Source organism: Crotalus tigris, unplaced genomic scaffold, assembly GCF_016545835.1.
Source record: "Crotalus tigris isolate CLP2741 ecotype Arizona unplaced genomic scaffold, ASM1654583v1 scf7180000017937.1871474, whole genome shotgun sequence".
Classification (NCBI taxonomy): Eukaryota; Metazoa; Chordata; class Lepidosauria; order Squamata; family Viperidae; genus Crotalus; species Crotalus tigris.
This window is the reverse complement of record NW_024096729.1, coordinates 1179737-1200990: the sequence shown is the minus strand read 5'-3', so window position 1 is coordinate 1200990 and position 21254 is coordinate 1179737. Positions and strand designations below refer to the sequence as shown.

The 21254-nt window shown below is 42.6% G+C and overlaps 2 protein-coding genes across 12 annotated transcripts in view; one reads left to right on the top strand and one right to left on the bottom strand.

Annotated features, from left to right (window-relative positions):
• SPRYD3 (SPRY domain containing 3) overlaps positions 1-15359 on the top strand; it is a 44730-nt gene extending 29371 nt beyond the window's left edge. For all 5 annotated transcript variants that reach the window (XM_039344760.1, XM_039344759.1, XM_039344763.1 and 2 more), the window contains exons 8-11: positions 3930-3987; positions 10799-10918; positions 13157-13311; positions 14631-15359. In XM_039344760.1, the coding sequence (XP_039200694.1) occupies positions 3930-3987; positions 10799-10918; positions 13157-13311; positions 14631-14765 (468 nt within the window). In that variant the 3' untranslated portion in view covers positions 14766-15359. The remainder of the gene's footprint in view (positions 1-3929; positions 3988-10798; positions 10919-13156; positions 13312-14630) is intronic.
• Positions 15360-18800: 3441 nt separating this feature from the next.
• TNS2 (tensin 2) overlaps positions 18801-21254 on the bottom strand; it is a 140348-nt gene continuing 137894 nt past the window's right edge. For all 7 annotated transcript variants that reach the window (XM_039344754.1, XM_039344751.1, XM_039344755.1 and 4 more), the window contains one exon: positions 18801-21196. In XM_039344754.1, coding sequence (XP_039200688.1) covers positions 21155-21196 — 42 coding nt within the window. In that variant the 3' untranslated portion in view covers positions 18801-21154. The remainder of the gene's footprint in view (positions 21197-21254) is intronic.

The window sequence follows — 21254 nt, the reverse complement described above, 5'->3', positions numbered from 1 at the left end:
TAAATATCTTTGCAAAACTGAAGATGGCTGGCAGTATCTCAGAATCTGGGGTTTAATTTGATCCGTTTGAGGCTTCAGTGTTAGGTCAAGTCAGGCAGCAGATGTTTAAAAGTCTCCATGTGAAATGATGAGTCACTGTGTGGTCCAGTTGCCAGATAGAAACCATATCACAGAGTCTCCTTGTAGTGTTCATAAGGAGTAGGATGGACCTAAAACAAAGCAGTGATGGGTCATGGAGAAAGTAATGTTTTCTCTCATTGGAGGGCAGTTGGGACAAGTCTTTTTAAGACTGGTCATTGCATAGAACTGCTGCAGCAAGATTGCTCTTCTCCACTCATTCTTGGTCATAATATGAAATCAGGGTTCACCAATACGAAATCTGCTCCCTCTCTAAGCTAGCACTCTATCTCTGAGGTCTGCTGCAGTCTCCTCACCCTTTCTTCATGCACTTTGCCAATTTTAGTAACTGTGGGTTGATGGTGAAGCTTTTGTAATGAAGCTATGCCATAGCCATTTCCCCCTGCCTTTTGTGTGAACTTCTGTTTCATTGGTCCGTTTTTTCCACAACTCTCTTTTAACTCTTGCCAATGTGTCCTGCAAAATGACAGCAGAAGGCTAAAATCCCCTCCCTTTGTTTCTTCAGGCATGGCACCTCAAATTTCCTTTAATTTCCCCTTAAACCCCAGTGAGTTCCTTAGAGAGGTGGTGGGCTCTCCTTCCCTGGATACGTTCAAGCCGAGGCTGGATGTTCATCTCTCGATGCTTTCATTTGGATCTCTTCTTCGAACAAGGGTTGAACTCACGGGTCTAACTGGCCCCTTTCAGCTCAGAGATGGGGATAAGCAGGTGGAAGGAGAGATTGTTTCAAAACTCAAGTTCAACTTGGAGTCTTGATTAATGAAATGCAATTCAACAAGGGAAGACATTCCAAATGTGCCATCTGTCTTGTTTAGGCATTATTGTAGTTTTAAACTGAGCCATGGAGAGTGTTCAACATTGCAGCTATGTCTCCAGGAAGTCAGTTTCTTTCCTCTTGACTTTTGCTTATGTCAACCTACAAAGTTCTGCCTGCAAAACATGAGGCCTTGAGTTAGCTGCTGCTCTTCCACTTCCTTCAGACTTTCATCAGAGCAAAAATACGACATCTAGAGAGATCAGGATAACCCTTAGCAAATGTCTGCACCATCATCGATCAGCTCATTGATGCCTCTTTGTCCTGCACAACATCCTCTGCTTTGGATTGGCTAAGTTAGGCTCTCTCGTTACTGGCAAATGCCAATAAATAAATTAGAACCAGGCTGCACTGCATATTGGGGCTGGATTGGCGCCTGTCCCTCTTCCTTTCTTGTCCGATGCAGCCATCTGGTTCTGTTGTTTGCCTCTATGCATGGCCTGGATTCATGTGGCCTCTGATACGGAGCCAGTTCGTTCTCTCCTCCTCTTGCTACAACAAGCAAATCTCAGCAGTCATGGGAGATCCAAAAAAGAAAGAACTGGATCAACATCCTTTCACTCTCCCTTGAGTTCTTGATTCACCGGAGAATAACTTGCCCTGAAATGATCTGGCATTTCTACATCTGGTGTCTCTCTGTGCATACGTAAGGGCAGGATGAGGGATAGGCAAGGGAGCCTGGATATAACCAGGAGCTGCTTTTGGGAATCCTGCTTCAGTTTATAAGGAAACCAGGAACAGCCATAGTGAGCCTTAGCCATCACGAGGAAAAGAAAGCAGAAAAAGAATATGCAAAAACTTTTGACTTAGATAGTAATGAAGAAAACCTTCAAGTCAAGCTTAATATCATAGTCAGAGAATTGAATTTGGTTAGTACTGTTCTTGAATAGCAGATTGTTAGGAAATCCCAGCATTTTAGATTAGATTGGGGGATTTGAACATTCTCAAAGAAGACAGTTGCCAACCACTTCTCTTTGGTGGCCAAGGTAACTACATGAATGTGATCTAGATAAGTGATCTAGATAAAATTCTGATAGTGAGGACAAACTAAAATTGGGTTGCATCCGTGAACTTAATCAGCATGTCTGTATCATGATTGATGCCGAATGGTGCTGGAAATTCAGAAATTAAGTAGAATTTGTCAGACCAGACAAGTAAATCATACAAGAACACCAGATCCCCTCTTCTTCTGTGAATGAAATATGAAAACATCTGGACTCATTTTCATGGCGTGTTAGTGTGTCCCGACACAAAATGAAAAATCTAAATCCCATAAAAAAAATAAAATCTGTGTAACCATTTACATATTTGTCTGCTTCCAACTGCTGCCACTCCACATCGTGAGACAGAATGGATGAAGGTTGTTGTGCTCAAATTCCCATCAGTTCCAGCCCGCATGGCCGTTAATATTGATAAGAATTGCAGTCAGGAAATGTTCAGAGGACTAGATTCTCTACCCTTGCTTTAAGAGAGCTAAGATGTGGAGAAATAGGGCATGAGGCTCATCCAGTGTGGATGCAGTGTAATTGATTTCTGTGGAGATGGGCTGTTTAAGCCATCCTGGTTTTAAAATTAACCTCCTGCATTTTGCCTTGGAGACTACAGGAGGTGAGCATAGTAATAATACTAGTGTAGTTGTGTGATAGCTGCAAGCCAGACTAATGCACACAATCTCTTCTGGGAAAAGGAAAAGTCAGGGCCTTGTTTGATAACACTTCTGTGCTAATTGTAATGGCACCAATATATAAATAGCCATTTGTGACTTTCTTTAGAGTGCTTGCATGTTGACTTCTGTGGGTACAAAGCAACAGACTTTGCTTTCCCCAGATGCTTTCTTGCTGTGCTTGACTGCAAGTCTTCCCCAGATCCAGTCAACAATAGTTAGCAGCTCGTGATGGTCTAATATGGCTTCTACCTATATGCTTTGGTATTTTGCAAGTTGGCTAGGAAAATCTGAATAGGTGATAATATTGCTACACACTCTGGGAAGAAACCCTGAGGTTTGATATAGGAATATTAATAGGGCAGCAAAAAAAAAGAGTAATAGTCAGAGGCATCATCTATGCTAGTTGGTACATTCCAACGACTCTCTGCTTACTCAAATTTCTCTAACCAACGTGCTCGGACCAAAGAAGCTGCTTGGTTGAGTGGTGAAATGTCTCAAACCAGCAAGAAAATAAGTCCAGTTTCCATGATTCAGCTTTCAGAGATCTCTAAAACTAGCCCTAAAACTACCAAACAGACAAACTAGTATAAAGTGCATCCTCAGCTGAGCAAGGACTTCCATCTCTGGGTTCACCATTGACTCAAGGGTGTGTGGCCTGAGCCGTGGAAGGCTTAACCTTTGACTGTAAAAACTCCTTTTTTGTATCAACCAAGATTCCAGACATGAGGTAGATGAACAATATAGTCACAAATAATGTTTAAATTAAAGGGAGGAGGTGTGGCACCTAGAAATAAAGTCTATATTAATTTTTTCCCCATAGTTAGTTTTTCTTAATCCTGCCATATTCTTCTGTTGCTCTTTTAGCTAGCCTAACTCGAGCAGCGGTGTCTTGTAGTTGCTAAGCTCTGGGAAAATTCAGAAAATATCGGTTGATCTCCCATGTGAGAGTTTTAGCAGTTCCTAGGAAGGCTCCCCTCCCTTTTCTTCTGCCACTGCTTATGGTTTAAACCAGGGGTGTCAAACTCGCAATGTCACGTGACGCGTCGCGACGTACCGTGACTTTTTTCCCATTGCTGGCAATGGGGTGGGTGCGGTTTTGCCATGATGCATCCAGCCAGTGGGCTGTCAGTTTGACACCCCTGGTTTATATATGTATATAAAAGGTCCACAGTGGAAGTAAGAGCTTTCACTAAAGAGGTACATGCTTGTTTGATCAATCATGCCCGTAATGGAAACTTATTTTCTCGGGGGCATTTTTTGCCAAAAGAAATGTGATGATGTGCAACTGGCTGTATTTCTTCTTTGCCCTAGGATTACCCCAAAAACCGGCATCCTGGCTGGAGCAGAGGATCTGTAGCCTACCACGCAGGTGAGTATCCAAGACCCAGCTTTGGCCGAATTCCACGTTGCCTTGATTTCGCTGTATTTGCTTTCTCTAAAAGGCTACCATGGAGATGTCCACTGTCTAGCAACTTGCAGAAGTTAAACAGCAAAAACAGTACAGTTGCAGCAATTTAAAATGTCATATCACCTTTCAATATATTTTCTGAAACAGAGAGCCTCCTGTGTGGAAGGCGTATGAAGATGAAAATAGCCTAGTCAGATGAGAATTCCTTCAGTTATGGTCTATAGCTTTTAACACTCTTGTAACCTCTCAAATAATATGTGAACATTATATTTTGCATTGCAGATGAGCTAAGGGGGGGGGGAGATGGTCCTGGGATCAGTTCCCAGATAGATCCAGGATGTGAAAGTTTAATGCTATTTTCTGTGTACCACAGGACTTTTGAACATTGGAGCTTCTTAGAGTTGTTGAACGTTTATTTTTAAAGCTAGCCTGTTGGAATTAAAATCTAATATGTGTGAGTTTATTATATAAAAAGTAATTTATCCCTCTGAGGAAAAAAAAAAGAAAATACATTATCAACACTTGGATGAAACTGTTAGGTTTGGCAGTGGGAACGGATAGGGGATTGAGCAAAGGTCAGAGGTTTGATAATCTATCCTCAGCTGCTCTCTGACATCTGAAAGATGAAAATGGGAGTATGCTGAATTTTTTTTTTATATGTTGGAATTGTTTTTTCTCTGTTTTCAGTGGATAACATTAAAAGATTTTGATTCCAAATCTGGAGTGATTTTTCTACAGAGTGGATAGCAAAATGAAGCCTTGTCACTTTGCAGCAACTTCTGAGTATTACTCTGAGCTTCTATTGGTCTTGATTGTTTGAATAAGATACAGCATAATTAGTTAATTTGCTAGGGCAGTTAATCATTTAAGCACCTCTGACTAGTATGAATAGATGCCAGACTAGAACAGCAAATGTTGAATTTGTTGGATGTCATTTGTTCAAAATGAAGACAAAATAAGCATCATATAAAAAAGCCTCCTTACTGGACACGGGAAAGGAATGATATCTTCTCTAAAATAATATTTTCCGCTATAATTTCTTGATAGTTCTTCTAAGAGAGAAGAATTGCTGGCCATTTCATTATCTTCTTACCTATCCATTCATGGAAGTTATTAGCTAGCATTTCTCATAGGCTGATTTAAGGTGTTTTTTTTTATTCTAGAGACTTTGAGGTTTCTGCTGGTTATCTCCATCTCATGATTGATTGGTATTCTAGCTATGTAAGAATCCATATTTAGAGAACACCAAGAGCCCAACAGTTCAAGCCTGACTCCTTTTATTAAAATAGAACCATAGATACTGCCAACCATAGATACTGCCTCTTGTGAACTGAAGCTATGTCTTAGTTCTCTGTAGTATCAATCCTGGTAATAGCGAAGAAGCTATTTCTAGTTACCTATCTATCATTCCTCAGCTTCTTCTTAGGGTTCTCTTCGTTGTCTTCTGGGGAATTCCTGAAAAGAGTTTAACATTTAGAATAGAATAGAGCTGGAAGGGACCTTGGAGGTCTTCTAGTCCAGCCTCCCGCTCAAACAGGAAAACCTTTACCATCTTAGACAAGTGACTGTCCAGTATGTTTTTAAAAACCTCCAGTGATGGAGCGCTCACATTTTCTGAAGGCAAGCTATTCCACTGGTTAATTGTCCTCACCATTAGGAAGTTTCTCCTTAATTCCAAGTTGCTTCCCTCTTTGGTCAGTTTCCAGCCCCTCTGGTGCTTTGGAGAATAGTTTGACGCCCTCTTCTTTGTGGCAGCCCCTCAAATACTGGAATAGTGCTATCATGTCTCCCCTAGTTCTTCTTTTCTTTAGACTAGCCAAACCCAAGTCCTGTAGCCATTCTTCGTATGTTTTAGTCTCCAGGCCTTTGATCATTTTAGTTGCTCTTCTCTGAACTTTTTCCAAGGTCTCAACATCTTTTTTTGTAGGATGGTGACCAAAATTGGTTGCAGTATTCCAGGTGTGGTCTCACTAGGGTTTTATAAAGCGGTACTAATACTTTGCGTGATCTTGATTCTATCGTTCTGTTTAAGCAATCTGGGATTGTATTAGCTTTTTTGGCTGCTGCTGCATACTGCTGACTCATAGTCAAGTGATCGGCCACTAGGACTCCAAGGTCCCTCTCATAGTTACAGTTTCTGAGCCAGGTCTCACCTAATCTGTACTTACATTTTTGATTTTTCCTGCCTAAATATAAAACTTTGCTTTTCTCCACATTGAAACTCATTTTGTTGGACAGGGCCCATTGTTCAAGTCTGTCAAGATCTTTTTGGATCCTGAGCTTGTCTTCTGCGTGTTGGCTACTCATGCCAGTTTGGTGTCATCTGCAAATTTGATGAGTTCCCCTTCAATTCCCTCATCTAAGTCATTAATGAAGATATTGAAAAGTACTGGGCTTAAGATGGAGCCTTGTGATTACCCGCTGCTTACTTGTATTTGATCCTTTTGATCCTTCTTTCCCTATTTCTATTTTGTTTTAGATTCATACATGATCTGGCTTCAGCACAGCTAGTGATTTCCAAGGCTCCAATATCATAATTTGTCATGCTGGCACAAATGTTTCATTTTTTAGTTTGGCATTTTTACATTATATAATAGAGATACTCATGCTTAGTTTTGCACTTAGCTGCTGGGCAACCATCAGCATAATGATAAGCAAAAATGATTCCTCACTAAAACCAGAGTCCTATAATTAGGTAGTGAAATGGAGTCTGCCTCATTTACAGAAACAACAATTAAGTCTGCATTAGCAAACCATGGTTAAAAATAGCGATTCTCACTAGTAATGTCACAAAAAATTATTTCTATATGTTCACCCATGCTTAACCAATTGAGAACTGATGAAATCTGATATACCTGGGGGAGATCTGAGAAGGTAAATATAGTTTCATAATTTGTGTGGGCTCTCAGCTAGGATGAAGCCAACAAATTGTGGTTAAGCAATTTGTCTGCACTACGCTTCTGACTACTTGGGAGAGAAAATAATTATCTGGCAAACAATTTAGCTTACCCCAAAAAGAATAGATTAGATAATTTGAGAAAGAATAGAATAATTGTGGGGGAAGTTAAATCTTCAGCTGCTTATCAATGATTCATTCTTTCCTTCTTGGCTGCTGGGATCTCAACAGATCCTGTGGTTATATTTTCAGGCTTAAAGATCAGAAACTATCAGTGAAATTCAAAACCTCATAATTCAGCATATTTGGGATGCTTATAAGAACAAGATCCAACGATTCCTATATGTAGTTCTCCTTACCAATAATGCCAAAAGTCACTGTTAGAAAGAAGCCAAAACAGATTAGCATGGAGTGATTTGGCCAGCTGTCCATATACCTAGCAAATCTTGTCTTACATGTTGGGATCTGTTACTAAAAGTCTGTCCTTTAGATACCGGCTTATAGTCAGTTGCCTCATCTGGTTCTGGTTCTGGGTGTTTGGTTTTTGCCCCATAAAAGTTAGAAGATATCTCCGATTTTCTAGCTGTTGCATTCTGTTGAGGGTGGGCTGCTGATGTTTTCTGTACAGGTAATCCTCAACAACCATTCATTTGAAGTTACAGCAGCACTGAAAAAAGCTGACATTTTTTTTCACGCTTAGGGCCATTGCAGCATCCTAACGGTCATGTGATCAAAATTTGGCTGCCTAGCAACAGGCATGTATTTATGACAATGGGTCATGTGATCATCATTTGTAACCTTCCCAGCCAGCTTGTGACAAGCAAAGTCAATGGAGGAAGCCAGATTCCCTTAATGCAGTGGTTCTCAATTATTTTCTGTCATGCCCCCCCTAGGAAGAAGAAAACATTTCGCGCCCCCCCCGCGTGACTGTCTATCCAATCGGGTCCTTTGCGTGTGTCACGTGCGTCCAATATGACAGTATTTGCCGAGGTCAAACGAGCCCCCCTTTACGGAGCCTCGCGCCCCCCCTGGGGGGCCCGCCCCACTATTTGAGAACCACTGCCTTAATGACTGCATGATTCCCTTAGCGACTGCAGTGGTTCGCTTATCAGCTGTGACAAAACGGGCTGTAAAATGGGGCAAAACTCACTTAACATCTGCCTTGCTTAGCAATGGAACTTTTGGACTCAGTCATGGTCTTAAATCGAGGGCTACTGGTATAATCTTGGGTTGAATAGTTTTTCAACTTTTGGATGCAAAGGACACCTCATACAGACAATCGATGAGGTAGCTGTATCCTGGGGGACATTTAAAACAGACGGGCTTTCTGCCCTCCAGCTCTTCTTCTAGAAATAATGAAAAAAGATGAATATTTGAGAGCCACTAACTCATTCTAGGCAGCCATCTTAGTTGCCTCACGCAGTGACAATGAAAGATTCCTTTCTCCCAAGATGCAAAGGCTCTCCTCCTTCTTAAGAACTTCATAATGAGAGCAAAAGAATTGAAGCCAGCCCCAGAAAACAGCAGTTTGTGACTAACCTGTGTCCTCTTCTAATAGGGTAAAAATAGTTCACTTAGATCTATGTAGAAGTACATTCCTGAGTGAACTGTTTTTCTTAATTCTGGAACGGGAGCACCATGAGGCCACAGGGTCAACCTCCAGCTTCTGAAAATCTTGCAAAAGTTGCCCCCAAATTATAATTTTTAACGTGACAGAGGGGGGGGGAAATTAAATACATTGAGAATAACTGCCCCTGATTTAATTATAGCCAAGGAAAATCATTTTAGCCTTTCCATTAAGCTCGCTTACTTTCCAAAGCACGGGCCAACTTTTAATCTCCCTTTTAGAGTAAGACGCTTGAATGGCTTTGCCCAGGGAGGATTTATGGACGATTTAGGAATGTCCGACACTGTTTAGGTTGGAACCATTTGGCTTCAGGATGCTTGTTCTCCCCCACCTTTTGGAGCCAGGACACCAAGAATCACTTTGCTTCTAAGTAACCCACTTCCAGAGAGGTATAAAATCACACTCAAGCACTTGTGGGTCAGCCCCTCTGAGAAAATGGGACATTCTAAGCAGGATCACTTCCAACAGGCCACTTTGGCACAACTCCGCTTGAAAGAAAGGGAAGGCACAGCTACAGAGAAAGGAAGTGCATTAGCCTTCCGTTGACTGTAACCTGCCAGAGCTGGTCCCTTTTGCCCTTTCCCAACCACAGGTCTGTTTTTCTCTCATCGGCTGCTGTCCTCTTGATCTTCCTTCTTACGTTTACTGAGCCGAGGGGGATTCCCTAAAAGGCTGGCCAGCCTTCATTATTTGAGACACGTTCTGGAATGTTTGCACAAGGTTATTCTCAAAGTTTCCTTGGCAGCAGGGGGAAATATTTACTGCCCGTTTGCCAAGCAAACCTCCCTCTTTCATGAAGACAAAGGGTCTTGGCCCCATGCCGTATGTTCTGGGCACCCGCATCCGCTGCATAGCTGAAGTCGGGGAGAATAAAAGCACCAAGGCCTTTCAAGTGGTCTCTGCTCCACCTCTCCCTTCCTTTCTCCTTTTGTTCTCCTTTGCCTCTTGGGTTTCAGTGTTGTCTGGCTTTGATCATGGGTGGCACAAAGCGTATGTTTTTTTTTTTTTCCTCCCTCTGGTTGGCCCAGCGGAGTGCCTGATTGGCTGGACCAATTTGTTTAGCCCTGGAGGGACCATACTGTAAATAGGCACTGCGGGAAACTTTGTCAACTTTCAATGCTGGGTAGGCATCTTGCCAAAGGAGGCCTGCTTGAAATCAGAGCTGTTCATAAAGCAAGATTCAGAGTTTATTGTGGCGTTCCAGTACCAATTGTCTTCTATTTTTGACGGCTTTCCTCTGGGGTATTAGGTACTTCCCCCTAACTTACTGTCCTTCAGATACGTGGCGTTCACCCTTCAGCTATCTGACTATGCAGTCTGAGAAGTGTACTCCTAGACCTCTGGAGGGTAGTGAATTGGGGAAATGAATGTACAACGGTGGTAACTGAATTGAGAAATTCTGTTTATTTTAGGAACTTTCTGTGGTGTGAGCATAGTCAAGAATGACAGACTGAAGACCTAGTAATCCAGGAGTGATCATATTTGCAAATAAACCCATAAAACAGTTCTTTGCTTGCAAAAATCATTAATTGTATGGGGGGGGGGGTTGGCAAGGGATCTTCCTCCCTACAGCTATCTTCGGGCCGTTTCCTTTCAATTTGTTGAAGAAGGAAAGGCATCTCTTCACTAGCAGCCTTCTTAATTTCCAGGTTGGATGAGGAAGTCTGTCTACTTGTCAGTACAGATGTCCCAAGCATTCACCTACACAACATTCCCTACTGCTAGTGGCTTGCCTTTAAATTCAAGTTTAATTTCAATGGCTTTGAGCCTAGCTCCAAGGATTTCCTGTCAGATGAAAAAAGAGGTAGAACAATGCTCTGTTGCGCCTCTCCCAATAAGCCCCCAATTGCTTAGTTGGAGAATTTTTTTTTTTATTTACATCTCTTAAATGGTGCATTTTGGTGTTTGTACTGTCCTGTTTCTTTATGGCTTTGGAATCACCAGACCTAGAAAAATAGAGCTGTTCCTGGGCCAGTCGAGTAAAAGGGATCGGGCAATTCCTAAAACCCCTAATTTCACCAAACAGCACAGAATTTGTCCTGTGCCGAATTCTCAGTAATCCTTTCTATCCTTGCATGATGACTGAGATGGTGCTTGGTTAACTGTAGCTTAGCCTGATATTTCTACAACTGGGCTTGGAACTCCCTGACATTTCTAGCAGCTTCTTTTATTTTGCCGGTTTATTTGAAGGCCAACTGAAATTCAGAGACTTCACATGCTGATGGGTGTCCCTTTTCTCTTCTTTACAGATGATGGCAAAATCTTCCATGGAAGTGGAGTGGGGGATCCCTTTGGCCCCCGTTGCTATAAAGGAGATATTATGGGTTGTGGAATCATGTTTCCACGTGACTACATCCTTGATAGCGAGGGTGAGTATTTGGAGGACATTATGCTAGTTAAAGGAATCAAGAAATAATAATATAGCACAGTGGTGGCGAACCTATGGCACGTGTGCCAGAGGTGGCACTCAGAGCTCTCTCTATGGGCACGCATGCCATTGCCCCAGCAGAGTTCGCCAGAGTAGCGAGCATGTGGTGTTTGGAAGCAATGGGGCAGGAAGTGAGCGAGCAAGTGGCATTGCCCCCCCCCCCCGGGGATGCCCCGGAGATGGCGAGAGACTGGTCCCTGCCACCCTGGTCCTGGTCCACCCACCCTAGCCACACTCACCCAGTCTGCTGTGACCACCACAGCTATGTTGGAACATGCCCACCCAGTGGGCACACACCCCGCTCCACCTGAGAACACCACAATGCTGATGCGGTCCTGGCACTTTGCAATAAATATGTGAGTTTTGGGTTGCAGTTTGGGCACTCGGTCTCTAAAAGGCTCGCCATCACTGATATAGCAGGTGTTTCTAGAGCAGTGGTTCTCAGCCTGTGGGTCGGGACCCCATTTGGGGTCGAATGACCATTTCACGGGGGTCGCCAAGCCACGCTGTCCGCATTTTTTTCCCTTTTCCCTAGCTGTCCTACTCCCTCTTATTGGTGGCCACACCCACTTGGGGGTCACCACAACATGGGGACCTGTATTATGGGGTCATGGCATTAGAAAGGTTGAGAACCACTATTCTAGAGTGACAGGTTGCAGGTGTAGAATAGAATTAGACGGCAATTTTCTGAGACCATGTTACAATGAGGTTAGCAACTTGCTGCCTCTCTGCTGAATCTGTTTCATTGGAAGAAGGTATTGCTGACTCCATGATTATGAAAAGGGGTGCGCAGATGGACTGGTGGCTTGGGATTGGCTGTCCTGTGTAATTGTATCAGGTGGGACACCCTCAGATAAGTTTGTCAGTTGGACTGTAGAGAAAATCTTCTCATCCAGGTACAGTCGTGAAGAAGTTACTTTTGATATCTTAGACAAATTGGAAAGCAGTGAGTACAATTTGAGGAAAAGCAGGTCCACCTTTGAGTGCCATTCAGTCTTTTGGTGGTGATTTGGAACTGGCTTTTCTCAGTCCTTACCTCTAGAGAGGTTGTGAAAGCCCCTCCTGTAAATACCAGGGGAAATTGCCTTCTTTAGACATGATCAAGCAAGCCTTCCTTTCAGCCTGGCGTTTAGTAATATTTAGTTATTTAGACGCCTCTGAGTTTCATGTTGATTGGAATCTGTTCTCTTTTAAGGTATTTAAATTGTAATGTACGTTGGCCTAAGCCAGTGTTTCTCAACCTTGACAATTTTAAGGCATGTGGACTTCAACTCCCAGAATTCCACAGCCAGCAATGCTGGCTGTGGAATTCTGGGAGTTGAAGTCCACATGCCTTAAAATTGTCAAGGTTGAGAAACACCGGCCTAAGCTCTTTGGAAAGGTTGGTGCAGAACGAAAATACTACTATTTCCACTATTGCTAGCTCTTAAAGAGATTAGAACCGCTCCCACCCTGTTGGTTTTCCGCAAGCTGCTTAAGACCTGGCTTTTCCGGCAGGCCTGGGGTTTATAAAATCTGACCCCTGGATGAATGTCATTGTATTGTTTGTTTTGTTAAGTTATGTTGTGTTTTTATTGTTAGCCGCCCGGAGTCCTGCGGGAGTGGGGCAGTCTATAAATTTTAATAAAAAAAAAATATGCAGGCAATTATTAGCCATCACAAATGGCAAGACAACTAGATATTTTACAAACCTGAATCAAATTGATTTGTGGTCCCAATAGGACTGCAGCTTTGTAAAACTTCAGGCTGCCCCTAAACTCTAGGGATGCAGTTTTCTTATTTCTGGAACCCTGAAGCTGCTGATATTTTCCCTGCGGTTTGATTGTACCTTGCTTACAAGACTGCCCCCACAGTCCAGACTGTTGACTGGCTTATACCGGAGACTGACAAAAACCAACTTGAGAGGGACCCTCCCCTGATGCAGGAAAGATGGCTGCCGCCATGCTGTCTTGCGTGCTTCATACTGAAGCAGAGTGCTTGGGCAGGAAAGTCAAAGGAAATAAAACGGGGATGGGGGAGGGCAGAAGTAACAAAAATTCTGCACAGCTGTTACGACGCTGGGAAAGCGAAGGCCCGTAGATGCTAAACAGAAATAACAGGTCAATGAATCATAGTTTCATTTCTACGGTGGGAATCTGAAATCTGCAAGAGTCTCATGGGATTTTGGGTGCCCTTGTAGGTGACAGTGATGACAGCTGTGATACGGTGGCTATCCGAGCCAAACCACGGGGAGTGAGGAACGTCTTATATCTGCATCAGGAGGCAGATGAGGATGAGGATGAAGAAGAAGATGGGGAAGACGTGGAACTGGAACACGAGGGCAAGAAAGTAGTGGTAAGTGTCAGAAGAACTGGTTAATACACAAGTATAGAACAAGGCTTGGGGGCTTCTGCCCAAGCTAGAGCATCAGGGCTGCAGTGCTTCTCCTAGCTAAAACCGTCTGCTTGGTTGGAATAATTGTGGCTGAAGAGGGCAAGTCATTTGGGCTGCTGGTCTTCTCTTAGGCGAGGGATCCTACGAGCAAGATTAAAAAGTATTAGCAGATACTGCTTGATCACAATTGGGACTCACGTTTACCACTGGGACTTAATTTCAAATGCAGGAATTGTTATTACTCTTGGAACGCAGCTTCTCAAGAGTATTTTGTGTGTTTCATTTTTCCTCCTAGCCCTTAGGGCTACAACCATAAATATGTAGCAGTACCTGATGTGGGATATTAAAAAGAAAAGAAAAGAAAAGAAAAAGCAGTATTTTACTGCTAGGACATGTTTTCTCTTGACTTACAGTTGCTGACAAACATAAACTCCGCTTAATGGATTGCCTTAAAATGCAGAACACTATTTAAGGTCACAGAAGGCAGTTGACGAATTTTAAGCTCCTTTTTTCAGAGTTCTGCTTGTGAGACTTCATCAAGCATGAGTCATGAGAAACTGTTTTTATGTACTGGCATCCACAGATGAACTTTCTTTTCAGCATATGGTTCTCTTGATCCTTCGTGCTGCGCCCATTGGCGTCCTCCTCTCTGTGCTTTTAATGTCCATGTCCAGGATGCGTCATAGGGCCTAGTTGTGAAAGTTCAGAATTTGAACCCTTTCGATCTGGTCCTGCAATGTGACATCCGCAGCCTTTGATAGATACCGGCTGCTTCTTGTGAGGTTAGCCTGCAATCCGACTGGAAGGGATTCTCCTCCGAAGCTGCTTTGCCTGGATGCAGCTTTATAGCTTTTCGAGGACAGGCAACGGTCTTCTTGGAAGCAGCCATAACTATTTCAGACGGCAGGCGAGATGTGAGTGGGGGCAGTCCGTCCATGCTCTTTCCCCGCTTAGTGGCATACGTTGTGTCCCATCAGTGACCAGAATGGGAAAGATTTGGCTGGAACTTTGGGGACACTGGAATTGGCTATACTCTGAATTAAGGGCTCCTTTTGGACAGCTTTGATATCGTGTATTCAAAACAGTATTATTGTTTTGTTTTGTTTTTGAAAAACAAACTTTCTGTCAATTAAGATCTAATCCCAAGAGTCTTACTCACAGTTCTTAGTCATTTTCATATGACAGATTTTAAATTTATCCAACATCTGACCCAGCCAATACAGATTCCCTCAGGATCAAAACTGTTGTTTTGTTTTGTTCCCCCCCCCCATCTCTACCAGGTGTTCTTCACCCGCAACGGAAAGATTATTGGCAAGAAAGATGCGGTGGTGCCATCAGGGGGCTTTTACCCCACCATTGGGATGCTGAGCAGCGGGGAGAAGGTCAAGGTGGATCTACATCCACTCAGCGGCTAAAGATCAAGGGCTGGAGAATACATCTCTTCTGCCACTCCGAAGGCTGCCGGATAGCCCCGGCCATTCTCTTTTGCAACTTTGGCCATTGCTTCCAGGGGTGATCTTCTTGACGTGGGGTTATATAGAGATATTTGTCTATCTAATAACATCTGAGCCACACTTCTTGTCTCTTTCCTGTCTGCTTGATTGCAACTGTTTTAATACTGGAAAACTCTTGAGGCTCTTATTTCCAGGCGGGTCAGGGATTCGTTCCTGGAACACAGTCCCTATCTCTTTTCTGCTCATAATGTTCCATTAATTACTGTTTCTGAGGGCAGGACAGCTTTCGAGTTTGACATGGTTGACAAAAGAGACCGGAATATGGCCTAGCCTTATTCAACTCTGGGGTGTCCACGATCCTGTTTTTCTAAGGGGATTATTGAATTGCAGATGGAACAGATCAGCTCCTCTTGCCCAGTGATAGGAACCATTTGCATTATTATATCTGGTACACTGGACGCCTCATTCTCCAGTGAGAGCCAGTTTCAAAAGTCTGATCCGATGTATTTTTCTCCTGAGCCCATCAGTGCAGAAAAACCCTATGTCATTTTTTTTTAAAAAAAAATAAAATTGTGGGCTCCTTAGTTAAAACCTAAGCTGGCGTTTAGAAACTCCCAGGATCCAGCTTTCTTTTTTCAAGGAGCTTTGGGAGGATGATGGAAAGCCAAGGGAAGACTCTTTCTTGGACTCTACTTCCTAACTGATGTTTGATAAGCCAAGATCCAGCACTTCCCCCCCCCAAATCATAGTTTACAGATGGAAGTCTAACTAGAATTGTAATGAATTCTCTGCTGTCCTACTCAGCTAATCTCGGGGAGGGAGGGTGGGTGGGTGGGATGTCATTGGCAAAATTGGAGGCAGAGAGTTTTCTGCCATCTCCCTCGTAAATTACTCTGAGCTTCTGAGAGCTCCCTAATATTTCTTCTGTATGTCGTGCCAGGGTAGGGTATGGTCTGGGTGCAATGCTGCTGTATATCTCTGTATTGATGGAGAAGAGGCTGGAATGTGAAATCTGTACTGTAACTTGATTGTAAAGTGTTCATCCTTCACCCTTCGTTCTTCCCTGCTGAAGTTAAAAGAGGACTGGGTCCTTAGGTATGTAGGCCTGCCCTTCTTTTCAGCCACTCCCTTGTCTGCGTTGTATTTGCTCTGTCACAGCCATACCCCATTGCAGAAATAACAGAGGCTATGGGAAGGGTGACAACCTGTCTGGATGTTGTGTTATGTAGATGTGGTCGAACCATGACAGGAGAAGCCAAAGAGTAGCAGCTGCTTTGAGCCACGGGAGAAAGGGCACGGGCTGTCCTACCTTCTCTTAACTTCTCCGCCCCTGTATTTTCATGGGCAATCTTGCTGCTAAAACGATAATCTGGGAATTGGGGATTGAAGAGGAGAGAGTCCTAAAAAAAAAAAAAAAAAATCTTTGGGTTGACTCCCTCTGGTGGTGTGAATGACCTGGCTTTGTTGTGACAATACTGCTTTGTATGTGTTGGGAGAGCGGGAGCAACAGTTAGGCTTCTTCCTTCTGTGTTCATGCCTTGCCAACAATCCTCCCTGCCTCTTGCAATTATGAGAAGATTGTAATCCATGCTTGCCGATGGTGATTTCCTCCCCATCTGCTGCTTGAAGTGATCCGGCATCCGGCTGCAGAACACAAGGATACAGGGTTGCTGGTGTGCAGGGGGGCATCACAAGCTTGTAAATGTGCTGCTGTTGACTCAATTGCTGCACCAAGCCACGGAAAGTGCAGCCGTTGCTCTCTCTGTCCTGTTGTGTAGTTTAGTGTTGTTTTTTTTCTCAACTTCGGGAACTTTGAGACATGAGGACTTCAACTCACAGAATTCTCCAGCCAGCATGGGGAGTTCTGGGAGTTGAAGTCCACCCATCTGAACGTTCCCAAGGTTGAGAAACCCCGCTGAAGTTTGTTCTTCTACACGGCAGGCCTGGCTTGAGCAGATTTCTCTTCCCTTCAGCTCTGGGTGCTTCTGCTGCACTTTTTGTAGCCAGAATCTTTATACACTTAATAAAGTCGGCATTTCCACCTGAAAAGGTTACTGGTTTCATTAATAGTATTTTGCTGCTTTCTGTTTCTCACCCATGTTTTTTTAAAGTGTATTTTTTAACTTAAAATAATTTTCTAACTAAGTAATTTTTAAACATTAAAGTAGCCTCAAACCCCCCCCCCCAAATGAAATTGTTTTTGAGTACCCCACAATGCAGTACGTATGTATATATTTTCCTCCTTTATTATTATAAATAACTCAAGGCAGCGAACATATCCAACACACCTTCCTCCTGCTATTTTCCCCACAACAACAACCACCACTCTGTGAAGTGAGTTGGGCCAAGAGCGAGTGAATGGCCAAGGTCACCCAGCCGGCTTTCATGCCTAAGTGGGACTAGATCTCACAGTCTCCTGGTTTCTAGCCTGGTGCTTTAACCACTAGACCAGGGATAGGCAACCTTGGCTCTTTTATGACTCATGGACTTCAACTCCCAGAATTCCTGAGCCAGCCATGCTGAGGGGAAAGGGAGAGGTTTCCAAGCTGATCCATGCTGGCTCAGGAATTCTGGGAATTGAAGTCCACGAGTCATAAAAGAGCCAAAGTTGCCTACCCCTGCCCTAGATGATGGGGGAAAATACTTTTCTATCATTGCCATTTTAATAAAATAGTTAATGGTAGTGACTAGAAAGCTTTTAAAAAACTAACCCTGTGCTCCCACAAAGCTGCTTTGAGTACTTTTAACATTAGAGAGGGATAGTGTCATTAACACCATGACCTGATTAAAAATAAAGGTACAGCAAGATCATTCAAATGTCAGGGTTTGGAAGTTCACGATAACGTCACAATGATAAAATTAATACATTATCTTTAAGCAGCATTAGCCTTTTCTGATGCAGATGATGTAGGAAAATGTTATTTTGAAATTCATTCCTACCTGAATATATTTTGAAATCCATTCCTACCTGAATACATTCATCTATGTGGCTTATAAATACACTCACTATGAAATCAATAGCAGTAGCGTGTAAAATACATGCATTTAAAATGGAACCTTTCGGGTGAACCTTTTTTAATGAAAAATTATAGCTGAAAAATTGACTACACAAAACTGAAAAACGGGGAGCAGCACTGAGGGTTCCTACCACTGGGGGAACATTTTTCTTTTCAAATAAATGTAAAACAACTCTAGAAACACTACCCATCAATCGCATGAGGGTATAACACAAGTGCTGGACTGTGAAGTGGGTGACATATAAATTTAATAAATAAAAAGTGAGGCCACAATAATGTCTCCTCTAAAACAAGCAGAAATGCTTTCCTCGCCTGAAATGACTGGAATTACAGATCAAAAATTCCTGAAGGAACTCTACCTACCGAAACTTAACACTCTTAATTCTCTCGGTTGTATTCTCTTCATTTCCTACCACATCACACGACCCGTTTCCAAAAACCAATACAAGGCACTCCAATTTCTTTTCCTGGTATGTTAATTTTGAATAAAGAGGAAAAGAGGTGGTCATTTGTATAGAGGATAAAAAATACAGATATAAAAAATAACAAATAGTGCTGCAGCTTTCTCTCCCCTGCCCTCCCTCCCACTTCACAAATATATATATACATACATATATATTATCAAGACATCTCTCGCTAGCATTCCAATATAAATTCTTTAGTAGACAAAATAAAACTCTGTACTAAACCCAACCCTCCCCCCCCTCCACTTTCAAAGATTGGAAGGCACATTTCTAGAGCGGCAGAACCTTCTACACTAGCTCATCTGATATGTCCTTTGCTGTCAATCACCCCTCTTGAAGACGTTGGTGGGGGGAATCTCTGGCTTCCTTACCAGAGCTGCTTCACCAAGCACAGCTGCTGTGCCTTCTTGGTACTTGTGTTGGCATGTCTTAATGGGAGGTTTGCTCAACCGATTGCACCTAAGCACATGAGGAATTAATATACTATGCTTATTAAGAATACAATTCTGAATTGGTTTTTTTTTTTTTAAGCAATCTTCTAGTTGTCTGGTTCGGAAGGAAAATACACAGGCTGGTCTTCTGGAATGAAAAAATCAAACCAGAAATAATTAAAATAGGGCTTCTGTTACAACAAGGTTTTGTAAGCCCTTCATCTTCTCCTGTGCCTTAATCCTGTGACAGCTGATATAGTCTGCTATGCGCTCTCCAGATACAAAGATAAACTCTCTAAATAGTTGTATAAGAAAGTGAATTGTGAGAGCCTGGGGAGAGTCATTAAAATGGATTTTGAGCTATAAAACGGCTAAAATTAATGTTGATCACCTGCCCATTTTCTTAGTATATTTTGAGAGTTTCTAAACTAGGCAGATGTCTGCATCGGGTAAGTCAGAAACAAAAAATATTGTTCAGTGGCCAGCTAACTGACCTTTGAGAAACTAGCTGCATGCGATATATAGTCCTCCCTAACCAGTAGAGGAGTCAAACTCAACAAGATGTCCAGATGATTTCCCGTGAATTCCAAATAGTTTTAACTGGAGAACCAACAAATCCTTCTTGGACCTATTAAGTTCTAGATTCCTGCTGCTTTCTGCTTTGAATCCAAATGGGAGCAATCCATCTTATTCACCTCAATATCTTTAATCCTACAGAGTAGCTCTAGTCTTAGCAGTATCTACAAGGTCTTCGGGAATTGAGAATCAACTCTGCCCAACACTTACCCTTCATCACATACAATTGCCTAATGCTGCACATGTTTCTCCATTATAGAACTCGATGGCCAAGGTATTTAAGGTCTTGTCAGTTGGAATATTTTGCATCAACAACTTCTTAAATATTATGCTTCAGCTTCTCATCTCCCCATAAGACAGTGGAATGTATGTACAGCTTACAGAGTTGGCAGTATTTTCACGTATGAAACCTAAAGCGTTTCTTTCTTCAATCAGTTTGCCATTTCGATGTACAGACTAAACTGGGCAAAATGTTTGCATGCATTACAAATAAAATAAGATGCAATCCTTAGGTTTTTTTTTTTTTTTTGACTCTTGGACTACCTGTGAGTTTTGTGTCCCTCAACCTGGGCACCATTTCCACGACACTGAAGAATTCGTGATGTATCCATTGGTTTCTCCTTCCATTGTCCACTTCAATTCAAAATGAAAATCAAGCACGGGTGCAAGTTCAAGAGTTATTACACTACAGTAGCAGCTTGCACTAACTGTATCCCAGGTCAGACATTCACATAGAGCAGCACTGAACAGCAGCACAATTGCTTACCCAAAACATGTTGTATCTTGAAGGATAAAGACAACTAAAAAAATAATAGTAGCTTAACTCCAGGCTTCAGAGACAACAGCATTGGATTATAGGCGTTTTCAGACCCAATAAATCAGTAAGGCCAACAATCAGTTAAGAAACTGGAGGGAAGCTTTCTGTTTTTAAAAAAGACCATGCATTTGAGAATCCAAAATACAACTTTACAGCTAGAACCTGAGTTTGTATAATTCCAAGAATAATTCATTGCTTCATACCAAGCTGGGCACCACTTTGTCCAATGAAATAAAACAACTTAGGATTTCATATGCCTTACTAATAAAAGAGTGTCATGCCTAACCTGCTTGTTGGAGAGAGATACAACTGTGCCCTGTTTCTCCATTCAAAAGTGGCATGCGTGCCCAGAGCAATGCTGTTTGTAGAAGGAAAGGCCACTAAATACTTTTTCTCAGGTGGTGTAAACCACTATAGGTTTTGCAGCAAAGAGCTATGCTTACCACCAGAAGTGTGGTGGTTCTTAAATGTGCCTCAAAGTAAATATAATGTGATCTTTGGCCTGGCTAGAGAAATCTCTCTCTTCTTCATCTGTACAAAAATGCTTCCCCCATCCTGGAAAATGCTTTAGAATGCATTTGTCTATAATCAGGTCATAAAATCTAGGCTTATGGAAGAATTAGCACACTACCACAAGTTGTACAGTCTTCGTCAAAGCTTTTGTTCCTGGGTGTTTTCTGTGGTAGTGAGAAATGTTAAAACGTCGCACTAGATCTGTTGGGATCAAGTGGGCCCTTTCCCCACTATACCGGGTCAGTGGGTTGTGGAAATAAGACAATGGATTAAAATGGAGATAGTAGAAGGCTACTATGAGCAACGCTGTAGAGCTAGCCATCCTGTTTCCATGTTGCAGAGATGCCACAAAACACAGGCATCCATACAGGCAGTTAAGGTGGGGTGGAAGGAATGACATATGAGACGCCTGGAGCACTTGCCAAGCTGCCTTCATCTCCGGTGAGTGCCCAGCATAACCTTGGTGATGAAATTGACGATGGCTGATGCTGGCTGCTCAGGGTCTAACTCAGCAAAAAGATGGCAGACATTCTCACATGGGTTGCCTTGTTTCTTGGCAACAAAGCCGAAGATCCTGCAAAAGACAGACGGGACATGTCAGTAGTAGCTGTGGCTTCCGCTCTCCTTGGTTT